Source organism: Mycteria americana, chromosome 19 (genome assembly GCF_035582795.1).
Source record: "Mycteria americana isolate JAX WOST 10 ecotype Jacksonville Zoo and Gardens chromosome 19, USCA_MyAme_1.0, whole genome shotgun sequence".
Lineage (NCBI taxonomy): Eukaryota > Metazoa > Chordata > Aves > Ciconiiformes > Ciconiidae > Mycteria > Mycteria americana.
The window spans coordinates 3,612,804-3,632,311 of NC_134383.1; the positions used below are offsets into that span (position 1 = coordinate 3,612,804).

The window sequence follows — 19,508 nt, forward strand, 5'->3', positions numbered from 1 at the left end:
AAGTCTGATCTGGGATTTTTGTGACCTTCACCTGTGAGAAAAATTCCTAATGAAACGTCTTGTGGAAATGCAGGGAACGCGAGATTCGATACGGAGCTACGAAAGGTCTGGGAGCAAACAGCGCAGCCGGTGACTATCTGAGGCTCCAGAGCCGCGCAGCTCCTGGCACCGTAGTATTTTAATTTCCTGTTTATTTTCTTTCTGTTATAAGTTTCTTCGGTGTCATATTTTCCACACCGCATACCGCGCGGATGGAGGCACGGGCACTCCCTGCCCCTGAGAGCTTGTGACAAGCCAAAACAGAGGAGCGGGGAGGGAGGAGGATGGCTGGAGATGGAGCTCCGGGAGGGATGGGAAATGGAGAGGGAAACCTCTTCGGCGGCGACACGGCAGGCCAAAGGAGGAGTAACTATTAGTAAGCTGTGACGGGAAGAGAAGGAAACACCCCGCTGGCCTGGAAAAGGCTGAGGCTGTCCCGGCAGGGGCCAGCGAGTGCAGGGCGGCCCGGCCTGGCACCCGCGTTCCCCGCACGCAGCCGGGGCAGGCCGGGGGCGGGCACCGCGGCCCGCTGGCAGCCCTGACGGAGAAGGCCGCGGCGGGACTGACGCATGCCGGCCGGGGACGAGCCCGGGGGCAGCCCCGGGCGGCGGGGGGGGGAATGGCGGGGCCCGGCCCAGAGGGAAGGGGCTGGATAAGGAGGAACGCCCCGTGAGGAGAAAGCCCTTCGCGGCCCCCTCTTGCGCCGAAGGGGAAAGGAGAAAGACCCCCGGCAGCCAAACACCCACACGGAGGACCCGGGCAAGGGGAGGGACGGCGCCGCCGCGGCCGGAGGGAGGGCGGGAGGCGGGGAGGAACGGCGGCCGGCTGCCGGCGGAGGGGGCGGGCGGGCGGAGCGCCGGCGGAAGGATACGGCGGGAGGGGCGGGGGCGGGGGTGAGGCGGCCCGGAGGTACAAGCCCCCCGAAGGCGCGGGGGAGGGGCGAGCGCGGAGGCGGCCCGGCCCGGCCCGGCCCGGCTCGGCGCAGGCTCCGCCGGGACGCGCCGCTCCCGCCTCGCAGCAGCGCAGCTGGGCCGGAACCGGGCCGGGAGGAGCGGAGCGGCGGCAGGAGCGGGCCGCGCCGCCAGCGCTCGCCGCGGGACTTTGCCCCGAACCGGGCCGGGACCGAGGTGCGCGCGGGCCGAGACCCGCCGGCTCCGCGGCTGAGCGGACCGGCCCGCCCGGGGCCTCGCCGGCAGGCCGGGCCGCCGCGCCCCGCTCTAGCTCGGGCCGAGGCGGGACAGACGGAGCGGCGGGGCATGGACCTGCGGGCCTAAAGGCGGCGGCGGCGGCGGCGGGGCGGCCGCCCTTCCCGACCCCCCTGCGGGCGAGCCGGCGGGCGGGGGGTCGGGGCGGGCCGGCAGCGGGACATGGGCCCCTGCGCGGCGGCCCTCAGGACACCGGCAGCTGGCGGGGCGCGCCGCCCGCCCCCCGCGGGCGAGAGGCCGTAAACAGCGGCGGGGAGGGGGGACCCCGCGGCGGGCGGGCACCCCCTCCTGCCGAGAGCGGGCCGCGGAGGCAGGCGGGCGTGCGTCCCCGGCGGCGTGGGGAGCCCCGCGAGCAGCCGGCCCCGCGCCGACGCTCCCCCAGTTTTCCCTGCCGGCCTGCCGCCTGCGCGGACACCGGGGGTTCCCCTCCGCGCTGAAACTCCGGACCGGTGAGGATTGGTTGCTTCGGAAGATTTTCTTTCTCGGCACGCGTTGCTTTTCCCCTCTTCCTTGGGGCTGAGGGAGCACCGAGGGGGAGCAGCTTGCGGGTTTTTTTTGTTTTGTTGGGGTTTTTTTTGTCTTGGTTTGGGTTTTTTTGTCGGAGTTTTTCTTGAACATCCCCCACACCCCACTTCCGTGGTCTGGATATTCTGGGTGACTGCAAGAAGAGTTTTGGAGTTGTTTTGGATTTTTTTTTTTCCTGCCCTTGAACTGAATTTGTCCTCTGTGCATGCCTGTTCTGGAGCAAGGCTGGATCCTGAGCCTCAGTGCATGTGGGGGGCAAAGCCTCGCTAATATTCCTGCAGTAATAGTAAAATGTAAATTGGATAATACGACTTCTTGCCAAAGGCTCCAATGAGTGGCACACAGTCCACAATCACGGACAGGTCAGTATAAAATGACATTCCTCTTTCTCCCCCCCCCCCCCCCCCCCCCCCCATCTGAAGTCTAGGCTCTTCCCAAAGCTCGTTACTTTGTGTTCTGATTTCAGTGACAGCGTGACAGACAGGATCAGAAAAGTGGGATTAAATCTGAGTTTCTGGGAATCAGTACGTACCTGGGGTGGCTGACTGTCAAGGCAGCTAGGTTAACTTTGAAGCTGGAGTTTTTCAAGTCTATCTGCCTTGAAGCCTGCCAGGCTGACTTTGTAAGAACCAGGGATTGTAATTCAGCTTCCAGGACAGGTTGGTGCTGGGAGGAACACCAAAATAAACTGTTTCTGCGAGAAGTTAAAGCAGGAAAAGTGACAAGAGTTTAGGATACAGCTCGAGTCTGAACTCGGAAACCACGTGGAGGATGCACTTGCTTCTGGTGAGGTCAAACGTTGTAGTCTTCCAAAGAGAGGTCACTTCAGGTGAGGACAGGAAGGATAGTTGATGAGCAGGAAGGTCTGCTAGTGTCTACACTAATGTAGCAGTAGTCTGTTCCTTGCTTTAGATACCTGCTCAGGCCTCTGGGCTTCTCTGCAGGTGCTGCCATGTGCATTTCATTAGCAGCCTGGGATTCTCACTTGTACTGGGATGCTTCAGAGGCACGGGAGAAAATTTATTTTCTACTGTGAGAAAAAAATCAAGTAGGAAACCTCTTATGTGCTTTTGAGACAGCAGTATGGAATGAGTGTCTTCAGGTTTTTTTGGTGAGAGGAAAAGATACCTTTTTTGACACTTGTAATAAAAGAAAAGTTTTTCAGTTTATGTTTTTTATTATATTCTCCTTGGTTTTGTGTATTTGGTGGTTAAGGTGCAAACGTGTGTGACAGAGGCCTTGCTGCTTAGGCTTTTCATGACCAATACAAGCATTTCTGGCACAGAGAAACTGGGGCTGGGACAGAGGGATGATGCTTTTGGGTGTCTGAGATCACCTTTTAGACTCCAGGTGTGGGCAGGAAAGAGAGCGAGTGTAGTTCCCGCTTACACTTAGGCCTTTTCATGACTCCACAAATCTTAACAGAAAGTGCAGTGCCTGAGCAGTGCGAAAGGGCTCTAGTACAGCTCAGAATCACATATAGTCTGTTTATGACTGTGCTGTTCATAGAGTACTGAGTCTTTGAAATGAACTGTGTAGTATGTTTGTACTAGCAGAGCAGGTGACAAAAGAAAACTCTCTAACTTTTTTCTCTTTTGCAGTGCATGTGCATGAGATATTCTTGAGTTTCAGGACATTTTTCTTCTGTACCAGACAAGACAGTGACAGTAAAAAGAAGGTGGCGTTTCAATGGCTTTGTGAGAATTTTATCATGTACTTAAGAGTGTATGTTATAGGCAGGTTGCAAGATATCAAAAGGAACGACAGGATTTTCATACCAAGAAGCAGTTGAGTGATGCATGCAAAGGAAAAGCACGAGGACAGGGAATTTAATTTGCTTGTTAGTAAAACAAAATACTTTCCATTATTGAATGGAACAGCCAAATTGAAAATGTAACGGAGACAAAAAATGTCTCATTTCCTTTTGCTTTCAGTCATGTCAAGAGGATGTTTCTGTTTGGTGTTCCATTAAGGTTCTGGTTCAAAAGACTTTTAATGTCAAGTAAGGAGCTGTCTCCACAACCCTGACAGTCAGAGCTTTCTGGCGGTGGGGTTGTGCGGTGGTTGGGGGAATGCAGAGAAGCAGGTCCTGGCCTTGCCACTGCTCTTCACCTCTGGCCTGAAGGAACCCCAGCTCTGGGGGTATGAAGGGAATTTGATTGTCATGACCCATTTATTCCCTGGCTGAACCTTTCAGCAGAGCGCCAGATATGATGGTGGTGCGTGTTGTCATCATGTGGATGTCTGCTTACTAGTGTCTGGAGCAAGACTGCTCCGTTCTATCCACAGCATCATGCAGGATCTGGAGGGGAGTGTTTTTTGGTCACTGTTATCCTAGCAGTATGTTGGTGAAAAGCTTGCTTTCCTATTAGGCCCAAGAAGCCTCTGTATTGCCTCATTAAATCCAGCTCTTAAGCTTGGATCATAAAGCAGGTGCAATATAAATAAACTTGATGCTTCTAGTGTCGTTAGATCTACATGGTATAAATCATATGACATGTTAAATTCTCTCCGTATTTATCAGTGACCTTCCTTGGGTGGGATCGAATTGGGAACTGCCTTAAAACAGAAAAACCCAGCTTGCATCTGTGCCAAATAGTATTATGAATATAATAGGGTAGCATGGGTCTGCATTTTTCTCCATATTAGCTTTACATATTTGCATTTTACATATGTATAGCTGCTTAAATCCCTGTTACAGACAGCAAATATTTCCTTTTGTATCCCTTCAGCTTAAGATGACAATCATACCATGTGTTTTGATAGCTGTTTGACATTTCCCTTGTCCAGGTTGCACTTTTCCCGTCCTTTGTGTTTTATGTCTTTTACGTTCTTGTTGATGATGTCATGTATGGCATTAAAGTATGTGTAAATTAGAAGGAATGTATGAATGGCCATTTCTAGTGCTGTTCTGTAGCCAGTATGATAAATTATTTTTTCATTAAGCCCCCTGCATTTTTTTCTTCTTCTTTTTTTTTTCCCCCTCATAGTGTTTTCTTCTTTTTCCCAAGACAGTTCAATGGATTTTAGCATCTGAGACTGTGCTGAAATACAGTCATGCTAGTTCACATCTCATATGTCTGGGATAATTTCCTCTGTGGGCCAAACCTTAACCTAGTTGATTTTGACAATGGTTATGCTTCATGCCTGAGTTGGATTCTGTTATCCAGCTGGCTCATGAAGTAACATCATTTTCTTGTCTCTTTTTCCTCCAGTGTCTTAAGACTTGAGGGAAGTGAGCGCCTGGGGGAATGGGGGAATACCAGATATTAAACAAAAAGACATAACAGATGTTAAGACTTCTGAGAGTGTAATGACCGTTCAGCAAAGTTACTGAAGAAGCATCTGACACGTGCCGTTCCTGGTCAGCTGCTCAGCGTTTGGAGAAACGTGTAAAGGGTGCTAGCAGGAAAAAGATTATCTTTTAACATAGTGCTTGAGATTTAGAAATACATAAGCAAAAAGTAGTCCATGGTGCCCTGCATGGCTTCTGATGGTATGAGAGAGTCAGACTTTAAGCAGTGACATTTACTTCCTCTTCTTTCTTTCAGGGTGTTCTTTTACTTTGTCAGCTGCTTCTTTTCATAATCCTGTTGCCCAGTGGACCGTATCAAACAATTCATCTTCAGCCTTATTGCTCTGCCACTTTATGTTTGTAAACATTTACACCCTCTTAATTTAATCCTCTCTTAGCTATGCTGTATTTGTTTAGAGGCCTCCTAAGGTGGCATTTATCTTGCTTAACTTAATAAGCCTTTGAGGTAGACATCTCTATCTGCGCTGTTTGTCTAGATTGCCTTTACAGTTAGTGGAAGAAAATAGGCACATCTAGGGGACCATTTCTTATCCTAAAGTAGGTATCTAAAATTGGTCAGGTGAATGACAAAATGCCTGCTTGTTTTCATCCAGCTCTGGATTTAGGTGAGATTTGCCACACCTTTTAGCCTAAAATTTCTAATTTTTTTTTCTTTCACAAATTCCTGTCTAGTTACTAGTGCCATGTTGAATTTTTGTTGCTGAATCCTGTTTTGGGCTGTCAACGTGAGGATTTTCGAAGGGGAAGATTGGACTACAGGGATCATCTAAGGCTAGCTTTGGGACCTCGCTCTGGGTAGTGGGTGGCTGGGTAGGGTGTGTTAGAGGAGATGTTTTCCTGTTACTTCTGTGAGACTGCATATGAGTGTGCCTGCATTCACTCGCTTCGGAGCTCTTCTGGCCCAGATGCACTCGGGCAGGCTGGCTGGCTTTGGGCGTTGCTCTGTTCTGCCGTTTGTGGCAGGCGACACATGGCCGAGCGAGATAAGGGTTTTATTCTTTGCAAGGACATACTGGGGCCGGGATGAAATTCAGCCATTTGCAGGCTCTGGTTGGCCACTAAAGGATGATCAGAACTCTGCTGTATCCTGTTATGACACTAAAGAAACATTTGTATGCGATTCCTTTTTTTTTTTTTTTTTTTTTCCGTAGTAGTTAACTTTATTTTTCTTCCTGTAACCATTCCAAACACGCTGCAGAGTTGAGCAATTGCACGGCTGCAGAACTTGCTTTATGTTTCATTCTGTTTATTAAAGCACAATAAAAGAATGGAGGCTCTTGCTACTTTCGCAGTACCTTGTTGAGGAACTGATGACTCTTCCTATGCAGTTGCTTGCAAATGAGTTTTATTTATAACAGTGCTGTAGTTTCTGTTGCTATGATTGGAAAATTAGAGAGGTAGAATTTACACATAATTACCATTGAGAGGTTTTAATTGCTGATTTGCTCCTGACTTGGTACTAAAATAGACTCTAATTGTTTCTTATCTGCTTAGATGCACTTTCCCTGTCTTTGGCTGTTTGTAAGTCCCTGTAGTAACTGGGACTTCTTTAACTGTATGGTAGGAAAAAAGTTTTTATTTTTTTCCAGCAGGGTAAGAGCAAGAACTTCATAGGAAGTCACGCCTTAGTGTTATTGAGTAGCTAGATGTTATTATCGTGCATTTATTTGATTAGTAGAGTTTGTAAGATCTAATGTTTATGGAAAGTGAGCTGCAGCACAATGTCTGTTTCTATAGACTAAAAAGCGTGATAGTCATCAAGGCAAGTCTTCTTGTGCTTTCCATCGTTGTGCCTTCACTATGTTTGCAAATTAGTAGTTGACATAGTCTATGCATAAATTCATTTTTTATTTTGCTTTTATTGAAGCTGTCAGAAGAGAGTGCTGTCTGTGATGTTTACTATTGGCTAGGAAGCAAATGCTACCAGTTCATGCTGCATAGTTTATTAGGGTTTTTACTGGAGACAGAAGTTGAGGTGAGCTTGATTTTCTAGTTTTGAATAGAGCTGTGGGCGTCATGATTATTTGGGTGGAGGCAGGAATGATATTTCAGCTGTTAGCCCAAGTGTATAATTCTCTCTGTGCACATAACTCCTATTATGGCATTTATTAGTGTTTTGAATGGATAGATTAGGAACGGTACTGGGATGTAGGCTACTTCAGTTTTAGACTTTTAAAAATCTTGTCCAGATCCACAGGAATCAGGGCGCGATAGATTTAGCAGCAAAAAAAATACTCGCCAGAGCTAGTTATGGAAAGCCTAGAGGGTATGATGAATTGCATGAAAAGTTTGGAGAAATGGTCTGGTGATAATCTGAGCTCTTCGGATACCATTCCTCTCAAAGTAATATCCATAGAGGCCTAGGTAAATGTGAAGCATCTAAACCCTGCTGCAAGATGGAGGGACCTCTTTGACTTGTCCAGCCTGATGCAGTCTCTTCTACAGAGAACTCTTTGACTTACCACAGTAGTGTTTGAGTGCTGGTAGCATGCTGACACAACTAATAACTGTCATGTACGGATTGTCCTTCTCTGTGTTGTGCTCCTCCCCTTTCTTCCTCCGGAATATTGTTTGCACATTGGAGTGCTTTAAGATCACTGTTCTGTTTTGTTAATGCCTGCTGCTGGCCTATCTAGAGATGCCTGAGAAGAAACGTGCATCTTGCCCTTGGAGCAGAAGTTGCTGAGGTCACTGGTGAGCTTTGTGGGCGTTCATTCGTGATCTTCTCGGACCAATCTTTATAAAACTGACTTCTGTATTGATGAGCATGACACATATAGGAGAAGAGTTTCCTGGTCCTTGAGCATGGCAGCATTGACCACAGTCTCCCTACTGGGAAGCAAAGTCATCTTCCAGTTACTCTCAGAAATATTGTGTATCATATTGTAAAAGTAGTGATTTAGGCATTGAAGATTATTTGGCAGTCCATCTGAAGGTAGTGTAGAGCATTCATGTATTTGCCTGGGGAAAGCGGTGCAGACACCTGTACTAGTTATTTTACATATTTCATGACTATATCCCAAGATCTTTTGATTATTTCAAGAAGTGGGGTCTCCTAGTGAATTTGTGCCTTAAGCATTTTGTGTGAATCCTGTTCAGCGAGTAGCTTCAGTGCCTGCTGCTGTTTCCCTGCTTTCCCAAGCAGTTTTGGAGTATAATCAACAGGATTTTTGATGTTAACCCTTTTTTTTTTTTTTTTTTGTCCCATTTTTCCACAGTGTTCTGGGTAGCATTGTTTGCCTCTCATGGTTACAACTGTCAACCCCCATCCTGGCCAGCCCAGTGCTGTAGCTTGTAGTTATGCAAAGTGTCTCAAAGAGGAGCAGTGTTTGCCTTGGTCTGGAGACTGAATTCTCCATTTAAACCTCTAGGTGGTCCTTTCGGGTCACGGGGGAAGTATGTCGGCTGTGCTGCTTGAAAGATAAGCTTAGGCTCTTGCTTTCAAGGCTTTATCCTCCAGGTTTCTCATTGAATACCTCTTCCTTCCCTCTGAAAATTAGCAGTAGGACTTATTAATGAATCCCATTTGTATTATCCTTGAGTTTCTAGACAGGGTGATCTGAGATGCTAACAAAAATGCTTCTTGTAGCATTCCTAAGGATCCGCAAATATTCCTCTGCCTAAGCACTCTCCCTTCTTTCACTCTAGTCCTGATATTTTATCTGTTTTGAGATAACTAGATCTTTCTTGTGTAAGAGATGTCAATAGCACTAAGAGAAAATAGGCTTGAATGCATACTTTCTGGTAGGTGATGCTGTGTTCTGTTCTGTGGCCCTATTCTGAATAATTTCTAGGTTTAAAGAATAGAAGTGTTAGTTTATGTCTCAGCTTGATTAAACTAAGGGTCAGGAGCCTGGATGTAGATAATGTCTTAACGTCAGAAGAGAGGGCTCAAAATAAGGACAGGGGAAGCAGTAGCAAAGTAATTAGTGAATTGAAAAGGGATGTAAAACCTGCAGTGTTTGATTAAGAATGTACAGGGATAAAATAGAAGGCAGGATACATACAAAATAGGAACAGCACGCTTAGAAAAAGACAGGAAGAAACAAGCTTTACTCATTTTTCTTTTAAAAGAAAACACTTAAAAATAAATATATTAAAAATGACAGGAAAAAGCAGTGTCCTTATGTTTAAAATGTAAGCATAAGTATAAATAGTAAAACCAAAACAAACAATGTTCAGACTGTGACATTCACAAATCGTCTACTAAACATCACTTATGCTTTGTTATTACTCTGCATCCTTTCCTTGAGTATTTTCAGTATTGTGTCTGTTTGACTTCTAAGCCCAGTGGGCAGGAACCCTTTCTTGTATAGTTGCACCATTTAGCAAAGTCTGATGGTAAATAAGAAAAGTTGCTGTTTACATTTGTTGGCAAACGCTTAAATATGGCTATTTTAAGCTTTGTTTTGACAACACTGAAGCTTCTGGGCTCTGTGATGTCAGTTGGTAAGGTACTTCATTAAATTGCTCTGGCACTGGAAAAGCAAATGAATGGTGTCCTTCCTGAGGCTGAATACCTGAGGTGGAAAAGATCCTAAGGCATAGCACGTGAGTTCCTGTACTTGAAATAATTTGGTTGTAATCTGTCTAGATCATTGTCATAGTAGTTACTTGGATATTGTCAAATGTCCTGCTGAAGATAGGCAGTGTCCCTTGCAGGACTGGCAGGCTAATAGTGTGTGCTGTCCTGGAAGTGGCACTTGGGTCTCAGTTCATTTAAGGGTTCAGAAAAACCAAAACTTTTATGATCAGGAAACAGGGCTATGTAAAAGAGGGACTGAACTGTGTGAATTGAGCAAAAGGGCCTCTTTTGGTGGTTATAAAGAAGTTGCAGTGTTGATGCTAGAAACCTAAGGGAGAATCCTCAGGTTATGGGAGTTCTTGGTTGCTCTCAGTTTGCACAAGAAACGTGTATGCAAGGGCAAGACTTGAACTGGTTTCCATCTGCTCCTGAGCTCTTGAAATACATTTTGGAAGTCTTCAGAGATATTGGTGGAAATCTTAATTTTATCCAAGTGCTGTTCCCTCCTTGAAACCCTGAGTAGCAGCACAACTATTTTTGCTTATGTGAGAAGCTGATCTTGAATGTATTTGCAGATTGTGAATCCTGGTTTGTGGTATCACAGGCAATCATTTTACCAAGAGCTTGGGTGACTTCCCAAGATGAACCAGTAACCTATGAAGAGTTAGATACTCTCTTATGAAGAGTCCCGAGTGAGCTGTAGTGGTGGAAGGGGTTTGGAAAGCTTAGGTGGGACCTGAATTGACCTGAGCAAGCATTTCCCAGTCTGGAGGAAAAGACCCATCTATTTAATAAAGCACTAGACTGATCCGAGACAGGTACAGGATTCCGAGTCCACCACTCCCATAAATATACAAGCTTCAACCTGCAGGCTTACCTAAAGTATCTGATGGCTGCTTGAAAGTCTTTTTACCCTGTTATGATGGTGGCTGTTACTGTAGCTTATTGGCAGCACATCAGACAAGGCGTCTCTTCTCAGTGCTCCTGTGGCACAGAGGCACCATTGCATGCTTCTGTTTGCATTCAGATGCAAAAGAATATTCTGATGAGTAGGGACTGAGATCAAAACTACCAGAAAAGTGTTGGGAAAAGGGGAAAAGAACAGAATTGAAGGAGGGAAGCTATAATGAGCGAGGAGAAAAAGGAAACAGGAAAAAGCTGCAATGTAAGACATGAGAAAGTCAATAGGAAATGAGTGAGAGGGAGAGCAACGGGAGAGGTGGTGGCAACTGCCAGATAGGAGAGAGATTTCCTGTCTGCCAGTGCATTCTGAAGGCACATGTCAGCCGTAAAGGACTAAGACCTGCTGGTGTAAGGCAAAAAACCCTGACAAGCCAGGGCTACAACTGCGTTGAGTTTTCTGTGGAGGACTGAAGACATGTATCGGGTGTCTGGGAGTACCGGTCTGTTTTTTGAGGAGGCTGTGCAGATACTGTTCAGGACCAGAAAACTCTTTCAGCTGTTTTAATGCCTTCTAAAGTTTTGTTCTGGTTTGAGTGTAAGTCCCATGTGACAGTATTTGAGCCATGATGATAGTAATTCCTGTTCTTCTGTTAAGTGGCTTTCAAAGTTGGTGCTTGCAAGTAGTAAAATAATGTGGTTTTCTGATCTGTGTCGATAGGATATTTTCTTCCGCCTTCTAAAAAAACTATGATTATGTGATGTCCCAAATTAAGGAGTAACTTCGGCCAAAAGTAAGCTGTTCTTCTTGGGTTGTTTCTGGTTTTAAAAGAGTGATTTTCCCTGATACTGCAGACTGCTGTATAGCTATCTAACCTAACTTAGGTAGATAGCATCATAACAACTTCGAAAAAATATTCAAGGGGAACTATAATAGAGAGAAGGGGATGAATTTATATGATGTGAACTCCCTAAATGTAAAGGGGAGGAATGGTGGTTTATCAGAAATACTTCTGTGTCAAGGATAAAAGCTCTTAGCTTAGAGATCTCATAATTATGAACTGCAGCTCTCAAGCTGGCAATTTGTTCTTGCTGTCTGTTGAGAGACACAAAATGATAGGTTGTGGTTTGCCCTGCGTAGTCCCTGCGGTTTCAGTAGCGGAAGTGGTTCATGTGGGTGCAGATCTGATCTTAGCAAACCATCAAGCTCAATCATTTTGGCTGGTGAAGGTGGTATGGGGATACTGCAGAGAGAGCCATTTGCAATTGTTGTGGGATTTTCTTTGTTCTAAGGATGCGTCAAAGTCTGTAGGGCACTGGTAAAATGAATACCTTTGTCACAGACTTCTTCTCTACCCTTGAGTTACGATAGAGCATTCAGCAGTAAAAGAAGATAGCTTGTAGAAGTTCAGAAATGGGTAAATGGTCTAAAAGAACTTTGCTGTGCATCTGGTTAGTTGTTTCGGTGACAGGTGCCTTGGTGTGTGAGTTTGATAATACATACTCAACAGTTGGTAAGTACAATGTTGCCAAGCTCATCAGCCATTTGAGTAGTATTGAAAGCCCCAAGTTTTACACTCAGATATGTTAGGTCTATGAAGTTATGTAAAATGCTCAGCCCATTTACATTATGGAAATTGTTGTGAGAATAAAACCCTGGAATACTAGGGGGGGGGGGGGAAGGGGCAAGCATACTTTTCTGTTCTTCCAGTGTGGAAAGATGTAGGAATGTTGGTGATCGCTTCAAACACTAGTGTTGTTTACTTTGGATGTTAACCAGTGGAACTTCAGCTGTATGTATTGCATAGCAAACCTTGACCTCCTCTCCCTTTTCCTTTTAGTAGACTTATTATCAGGTTTTGCACTCATCAGTGAGACATTAACTATGTTTTTTGGTGTCTGCACCTGTTCACCCGTGCCTTTGACTCCCCCTCCACACATGGGGTATCTGGCTGTGCTCTGGCCCTAGTAATCCAGACACACAGTCCCTGGTTTAGGCCGGAAAAACACTTCTTTCCTGGTAGTGTGAAATGTGCTTGCCCTGTTGTGAGATACAGTAATGCTGCCTGGCGGGTGCCAGGCGAAGGGGAAGAGTTGCTGTGTGCTGATCACGGCTTGTTTTGACAGTTAGCACCAGCCTTACTGGAGGAGGCTCTTTCTCTCAGCAGAGCTCCTGGGTCACGTGTGAAGCAGAAGCGGATAATTAAGCTTAGCTGGAAGGGGGAGAGGAAATAGCCTTGCAACAGGTTTGAATTTTGGGCAGCCTGCAAATCTAAATGCTCTTGCTGGAATTCAGCCAGATGGAGACAACCTGCCCCTTTCCTCCTCCCCCCCGCCTTTTTTTTTTTATTTATTTTTTTATTTTTTAAATCATCATGGCTCTGTGCCTGCTGGGAGGCAGCTTCATGGAGCCTGCTTACTTACTGCAATGACAAGAACATCACAGTAGCTCGGAGCGTGCTGAAAATCTTGCTCCATCTGTTGCTCTTCATATACAGAGAAAATGGCTCCTTCAGATCTATAACATGCTTCTTGGAATATTGATGGGTTTTGATCAGTTGTTGGATCAGCAAATGGCTTCAGAAACTTGCTGAAGTCTACTCCACCAAAATAAGTTGGTTCCTCTGCTTTTATTAGGAAGTGGGAATATATTTTCCCAAAAATAAGTGTTCATTTAGAGTGTACGTAGGGCCTTAGGGTCTGTCTTTTTTTTTTCTTTTTTTTAAAGGAAGTGTCTCTTCGATCAAAACTGCAATTGGCCCCAAAAGAGTATTTCAACAGCTAGGTAAAAAGGAAAAAAATAACAAAGAACATGCAAATAATGAGGTGGGGTTTGGGTTTTTGTTTGTTTAAAAAAAAAAAAAAGATTTGTAACTGGTTGTGAGGACAGGCACAAAGGGACTCTGGACACTTCAAAGAAGGACTGTTCGGTTCAGGGACCTTGTTTATTTAAATCCCCATGTGAAATCTCTTCATCTTCTTCTCAAAGTTGTATTTGGATCAGTTTGCTGTGGTAGTAAATTTGAAATACAATGATTAGCTGTATGGCAATGAGAAGCCTACTCAAATATCTGGGACCCAAAAATGGAAAGCTTGTTTCCTGTGGGATTTTAAGAAATACTTTTCTCAGTCATGCTCAAGCTGGTAGCATTCCTGAAGGTGGCTGCATGCTCTGAGAATCCATGAGCGCTGCATCCTTCCTTTGTCTGTGTCACCTCTCCAGCTGTGTGCGCACTGGATATAGATGTCAGGCTGCATGAATCTGGCACGGGAATAACAGATCTGTGGGGCAGCCCTTTGTCAGTGACAAATACTTTGGCTGTCACCGTGGCCCCAGGATCTGTTTCTCAACAGCAGTCAACCCAATTCAGTTGCACGATAATGTGCAGGAAGAAATGCCCAGTAGCAAATGAATTTTGTCTTGTAAGATTGTGAGCCGCCTCTACTCTCTCCTCCTCTCTCTTTTCCATCACGTGGCGATGTTTGCTTTAGATTAAAGCACTTCCATTGGCATCCTGGTGGTTTCCATGCTGCAGTGGGTCTGATTACGTATATTCCATTTCAGATGCCGGGCAGAAAATACCTTGGGAGAAATTGCCTTACTGCAGGCTGTTCACAAACTTAAAGAAAACTGTGTTTCCCTTACTGATTTAATGCACCGAGTACTGATGTTTTGCTGGTGACCAGTGCTTAATTTTTATGTTTGCAAGTTTCTTGCATATGCGGTAACTTGAATCATCTCAGTTACTTAAACTCAGCTGTTGATTATGGTGATAACACAACATTTTGTTTAATCCTGTGAGGATGTTTGACTGTGGACAACTGCTGATGGGTAGTGAACATGTTAAGTTAATACAGTATAGCGGAAATTGGAGAGGGAGGCCTGTATATTGGCATTTGGAGCATGCTTTGATACAACACTGAGGGAGCTGTGGTTTCTTGCAAGCATGGATGACTCTCAGATCTAGCTGATAAGAGCAAGTATATTAAAGTTTCTGTAGGTAAGCTGCATGCATGCTCTGGTTAAATCGAAATGGTAGTACTTAATTTTGTATATTTGATGATCAAGTATTATCTGGAAAGCAGCTGCATTTACTGTGTTAAAATTTGCCTGGTTTTAGCACTATTGCCCCTCCAGAGGCTGAAGCAGGAAGTGTCTCGTGAGGCTGCAGCAGTACTCAGCTTGTGAGCAAGTACTAAAAAATTCAGATGAATCAGCTACCAGGCCCCACTGAAGTGCTGGCCTGCCTCTTTGAGGAAATATACCGTCGTAATTACACTGGTATAACTAGCTATGTGAACGCTCTTGCTTTGGAATTTCAAAGTAAGAGGCAGATGCATTGTTGTAGTTACAATGGTAAAGCTTTCTGTCAAGATCTAAAACCTTTTTCTCCCTGCTCATCTCCTGACCCCTTGCGTGGCTTTGGTGGTGTGCTTTAGGCATGATGATTGCTGTGAAGGGGGAGATGGAGAGCCCTGGAAAAGACAGTTGATTATGCATTGGCTTGAGGGCAAAGGAGAAATTGTCAATAGGACAGACTCTGAAATAAAATTAATTCTAGGGGAGATAACTCAAACTGGTATTTGGCTCATAGGCAATGTCTGGAAACACTGCGAACTCTAAATATCGGTGGTTGTATGTTCCTTGTCATACTGAAGCAATGAGAGAATGAAAGTACATTCTAGTGCATTAAAGAAATGGATTTCTGCATTTTCAGAGGCTGGGGCTATGAATACAGGTATTGCTACCTTGCATTTTGTTGGGGTTTTTTTGTTGGTCGTGTCCATCCACCCCCCCCACCCCCCTGCTTTTAGAATTTGGGAGTGTAAGGCTACAGATGTCGAATACTTATATGTGTACTGTAAAGCTGGGGCGGGATGAAGTCTACGGTGAGTTGAGAACAACCTGCAAAATCCTTTGGAAAGAATAGGTCAAGCTTCCCCCCTCATCCTCGGTTCTCAAGATATAATGAGCAGTTGGTAGATGTTTTTTAGTCCTGAAAGTATTTATTGCTGAAAATTTCCAGCTCTAGAGTGTACCATGACAAGGTATTGAGTGCTAAAACCGTGTTATTTGTCTTGGGATTTTATCTCTTTGAATGATGACACAGTTTTAGCAACAATGTTCAGCAGTTTGCTATGAATGAAGTAGATTTTGACTTAGAAAATGGAGTATCCCTGTTCTCATTTTTTATCTCTTTTCAATTTGTCAACTATATGATAATTACTTGTCTCTCTCTTTAGTTTAGTATGCTGTTTTGGCATTGATTCAAGTTTGAATTTAGTGACTGGCATAAATATCATATTTTGGAGCTGGTTTGGGGGGGTGCTTTTTTTTTTTTCATAGCAGGCTTACTGGAATCGGTTGAACTTAATTCAATGATAGGATAAGCAAAAATTTGTTTAGATAGGCGGTTCTGAAATGTTTAATGCCTTCTAAAATTGTTCATGGTAAAAGATCAAGGAAGGAAACAGTATGACCTTTTAAATGAAGCTCCATATATCCCATTTTCCTATGCCAGAAGTCAGCCCAGACAATGAGAGTGTGAAAGAATTAGGGTTCTCTTTCATAAAGGATATTTAACTTTTTGCTTTTACAGATAGTTTTTTTTTTTCATTGTGTCATAGATTTAGCAGACTTTACAGCTGTCTTTTAATCAGTTTCCGTATTTGTACAAGAACTTTTTTATTTTAATTACTGTCTGTAGAAAATTGTCTAGTAGCATGTTGTGTGTGTCAGTAGAAAATGGTGCGTCCTTCTGTAATTTTTTCTTTTCTTAGCAGATTCTTTACTTCAGTAATATCTGTTATTAGTAAATGCTTGCAGTTAACAATTGTGCTTAAAGTTTTAATGACTTCAATGTTTTCTTTTTTGAAGATGATTTTTTTTAAGCACCGCATTTGGCTTAGGGTTAATGCAGCCATGCATTAAAAACAGACAGATGTGGTTCAGTCTTCTAATGATTGACTCTGTAAAGTAGGTTGCCAGTCTAATCCTAACTTGTGCTGATATGTGCTTTTTAGTCAGCTGGCTGGAGCCCGGAAGGTGGGTTTTGTTCAGAGCAGAGCTAGAGGATTTGTATGGTGAATCATTCAGTGAGGTGCATAATAAATTGTATCTCAAGCGATAGAGAGCTGTTGTATTTTCTTATCCTCTACCCCTGCTTTTGTATTTTCCCACCCTGCTCAGTTTACCAATTTCTCTCATGTCTAAATCATCCTTGCTTTTTCCTTTGTGGGTAATACTTCTCTGGAGCTTGTCCTGCATTTGATTTGACCTCCTCTTGTTTCTTCTATGCCAGTTTTTAAATTGAATTTTGCCTGGAATTCTACAGATGCTGTTCCTTGAGTTTCACATAGTGACTGCTGAAGCTGTGTCCACTAATGTACTTAGAAAGTTGGGGGTATTTCTTAGGGGGTTCTCACCTGGTATCTAGGATTCTAAAAGCATTTGGTTAACTCTCATGTAGCAAAATGCTCTGAAACCTGAAAGCTTGTGGGTCTTCTAGCTTACTTGCATGGGCATTGCTAGCAGTCAGTTTAACTTTCCTTCCCAAATATGTTGTATATGCCAATTATCTGTGACTTGGTTTCTGTACCTCAGTGCCACGCAGACTTCTCTTACTAATCTTTTGAAAAAGGAATTATGGTACTGATTTAAGATAGAATGGCTGAGTACTGGTCAAGTAATCGGCATTGTATTTCTACTTCAGCAATTGTTGATCTACTTTTTTACTGCAAAAATAATTTCCTGTTTCTGTACCCCAGTTTCCTATTTTTCAAACTAAGTTCCAGTAATTTAAGGCATGTTTCTAAGGAGCTGAAATGATGAAGGGTTTGTATATGCGAAGCAGTGGTTTTGTAAAATTATTACTTTGTCTGACGTAAGCTGCTCTTATATTGTCTACTCTGACTTGCAGAAATTCCTGAGAGGAAGCTTCTGTATCTTTAACTTCCACTGCCTATTATGTAATGCAACATACTTTGGATACTCAAATGAAATATTAACTAATTCGTTCATGTAATTGTCTTCTGTTTTCCATAAAGCATGCCCAAAGTAGCCAAACAGAAGATTTCTTAGTTGTGCAATGCTTGTGAGTTGTTGATATTTCAGGCCAATAAAAGTTTATGAAAGAACATGATCTGTGCTGTGAAGGTGGAGAGGGTGAACTTATCCACTCTGTGTGTGTCAAGTCTGTGCAGTTCTGCACGTGGCAGAAAGGAATCGTCCGTAGGCGATGGAACAAGTGTGTGGATTCACAGCTGCAGGTCAGGCAACGTTTGTGTGCTCCTGCTGTCAGAAACTGTATTGAAGGATCAATATCAGTTCTGTAAAGACAGAAGGTCAACAGACCAAGATGTGTCTAAAGCAAAAATAAAATGTACATGACTTGAAAATAAGGCAGCATAGGCATAGGGGAAAAAAAAAAGTACAGTTTATAGTTCTCTTGATGATAAGAAAGAAGTGCCATTGTGAATGAAGTATGAGAGTTCTGACCTTTTTCTTTTGGGGGGGGGGGGGAGACATTTGCTATACTTTCCTCTACTAAAGTGAAGTTCAATCCCTCTAACATCTTTGTGACTTCTCAGTAAGTATCTACATTCTAAATAGTGGCCCACTATCTTTGTACTTGAAAACACTCGGATGTTTCTCAGATGTGTCTAAAAGATGCAGGTCATCTAGGGACTCTGTGTTCTTGCAGTATCTTGCTGAAATATGTCGTATTTCTTGCATATCTTCTTGTCTGTACTTTTATATTTACACACTCTCAAAAAAAAAAAGCATAGTAGCCTTTTGCTAGTTCCTGTTTATTTAAGATGCATGGGATGGATTTTGTTGCTTTGTATAAAAGACAGGAGAAATTAACATCCTGAGCGCATCAAATGAAAGGGAGAGAATGAGGGTCAGAGCTTGTAACATATGGCTCTATAAAGTATTTAGATCCTCTGATGGGGCAACTGGAAAGCCCTTCTGCCTATCATTTGTGATTTTTAGGGGCTAAGAAAGTGCATTGGCAAGCTTTTTGTATATTGATGTGATGTGTTATAATGTTAGGGATTCATTGATTAAAAATGCATGTATCCATCTATCCCATATCCTGATAGTACCTGAACTAAATAATTTTTCAAGAATAGATTTCTTCATCCGTGCCTCTTTGAACTTCCCAAAAATTGTGAGCGAGGTTCAGCCTCTTCAGCTAAGCTGCAAACAGGATGCGCAGCGCTCAGTGTGTTGAGGCCTTAGGTTTTGTTGTAGAAACCCAACCAGCAGCGGTGGTGATCAGATGCGGAGCTGCTCTTGCTGCTCCATGGATTTTTTTCACGGGGGTGTGGACTCCGTTCCTTGGGGACCACTTCGCTTCCGCTGTATGGAGCTCTGGGAAGCTGTTCTTTTCCCATGCCTGGCTCCTTATTGGGGTAAAGGTCTGTGAATTCTGCATAAATATTTACCATATCCCAGCCTAACCAGCTGAGAGCTGCTAATACTGTTATTGAACAAGGAGAAGAGCAAGTTGCTTGCAGGGTGTGTGGTTTGTATATGGGCAAGAAGTAAAGCATTCCTTAACCAGTAGAGAGTGTACGGGAGGCAGTAGGGACCAAAATTGCGGTTACTTGCCAAAGAATGATGGAACAAAGAGATTTGAAAATTCTGGAAAGTGAAACCTGAAATATATAGCCTTGTAACTTGTAGTGTGATATTTTAGAAGCACTTATTTAACGTAATTGTCTTATGTTTTACTACACTTTTTCTAAAAGGAGAAAGAAACGTGGCTAAATGAGGAGGAGTTATCTACTTATTCTTTTACCATCTTTCCTATGTTCTTAGGAGAGTTTTCTTTTTTAATGATGTGGAAAGTGGCATCTCTTTTCCATGTTTTCTTTCCTTATCCTCCTTTCCTGCTATTGTCCAGGACTTTAGAAATCCCTGTGGATTTAAAATAGTGATACTACATTTACAGTCATAGCCATATCTTAGCTATCTCTAATTTCTTCTAAA

At 43.8% G+C, this 19,508-nt stretch overlaps 1 protein-coding gene across 6 annotated transcripts in view; it reads left to right on the forward strand.

Annotated features, from left to right (window-relative positions):
- Positions 1-968: 968 nt before the first annotated feature.
- The window catches only part of ARHGEF12 (Rho guanine nucleotide exchange factor 12), an 81,762-nt gene continuing 63,222 nt past the window's right edge, over positions 969-19,508 (forward strand). For 4 of the 6 annotated variants that reach the window (XM_075521316.1, XM_075521318.1, XM_075521321.1 and 1 more), the window contains exon 1: positions 969-2,131. In XM_075521316.1, the coding sequence (XP_075377431.1) occupies positions 2,100-2,131 (32 nt within the window). In that variant the 5' untranslated portion in view covers positions 969-2,099. The remainder of the gene's footprint in view (positions 2,132-19,508) is intronic. The other 2 variants (XM_075521317.1, XM_075521320.1) reach the window with 1 other exon arrangement.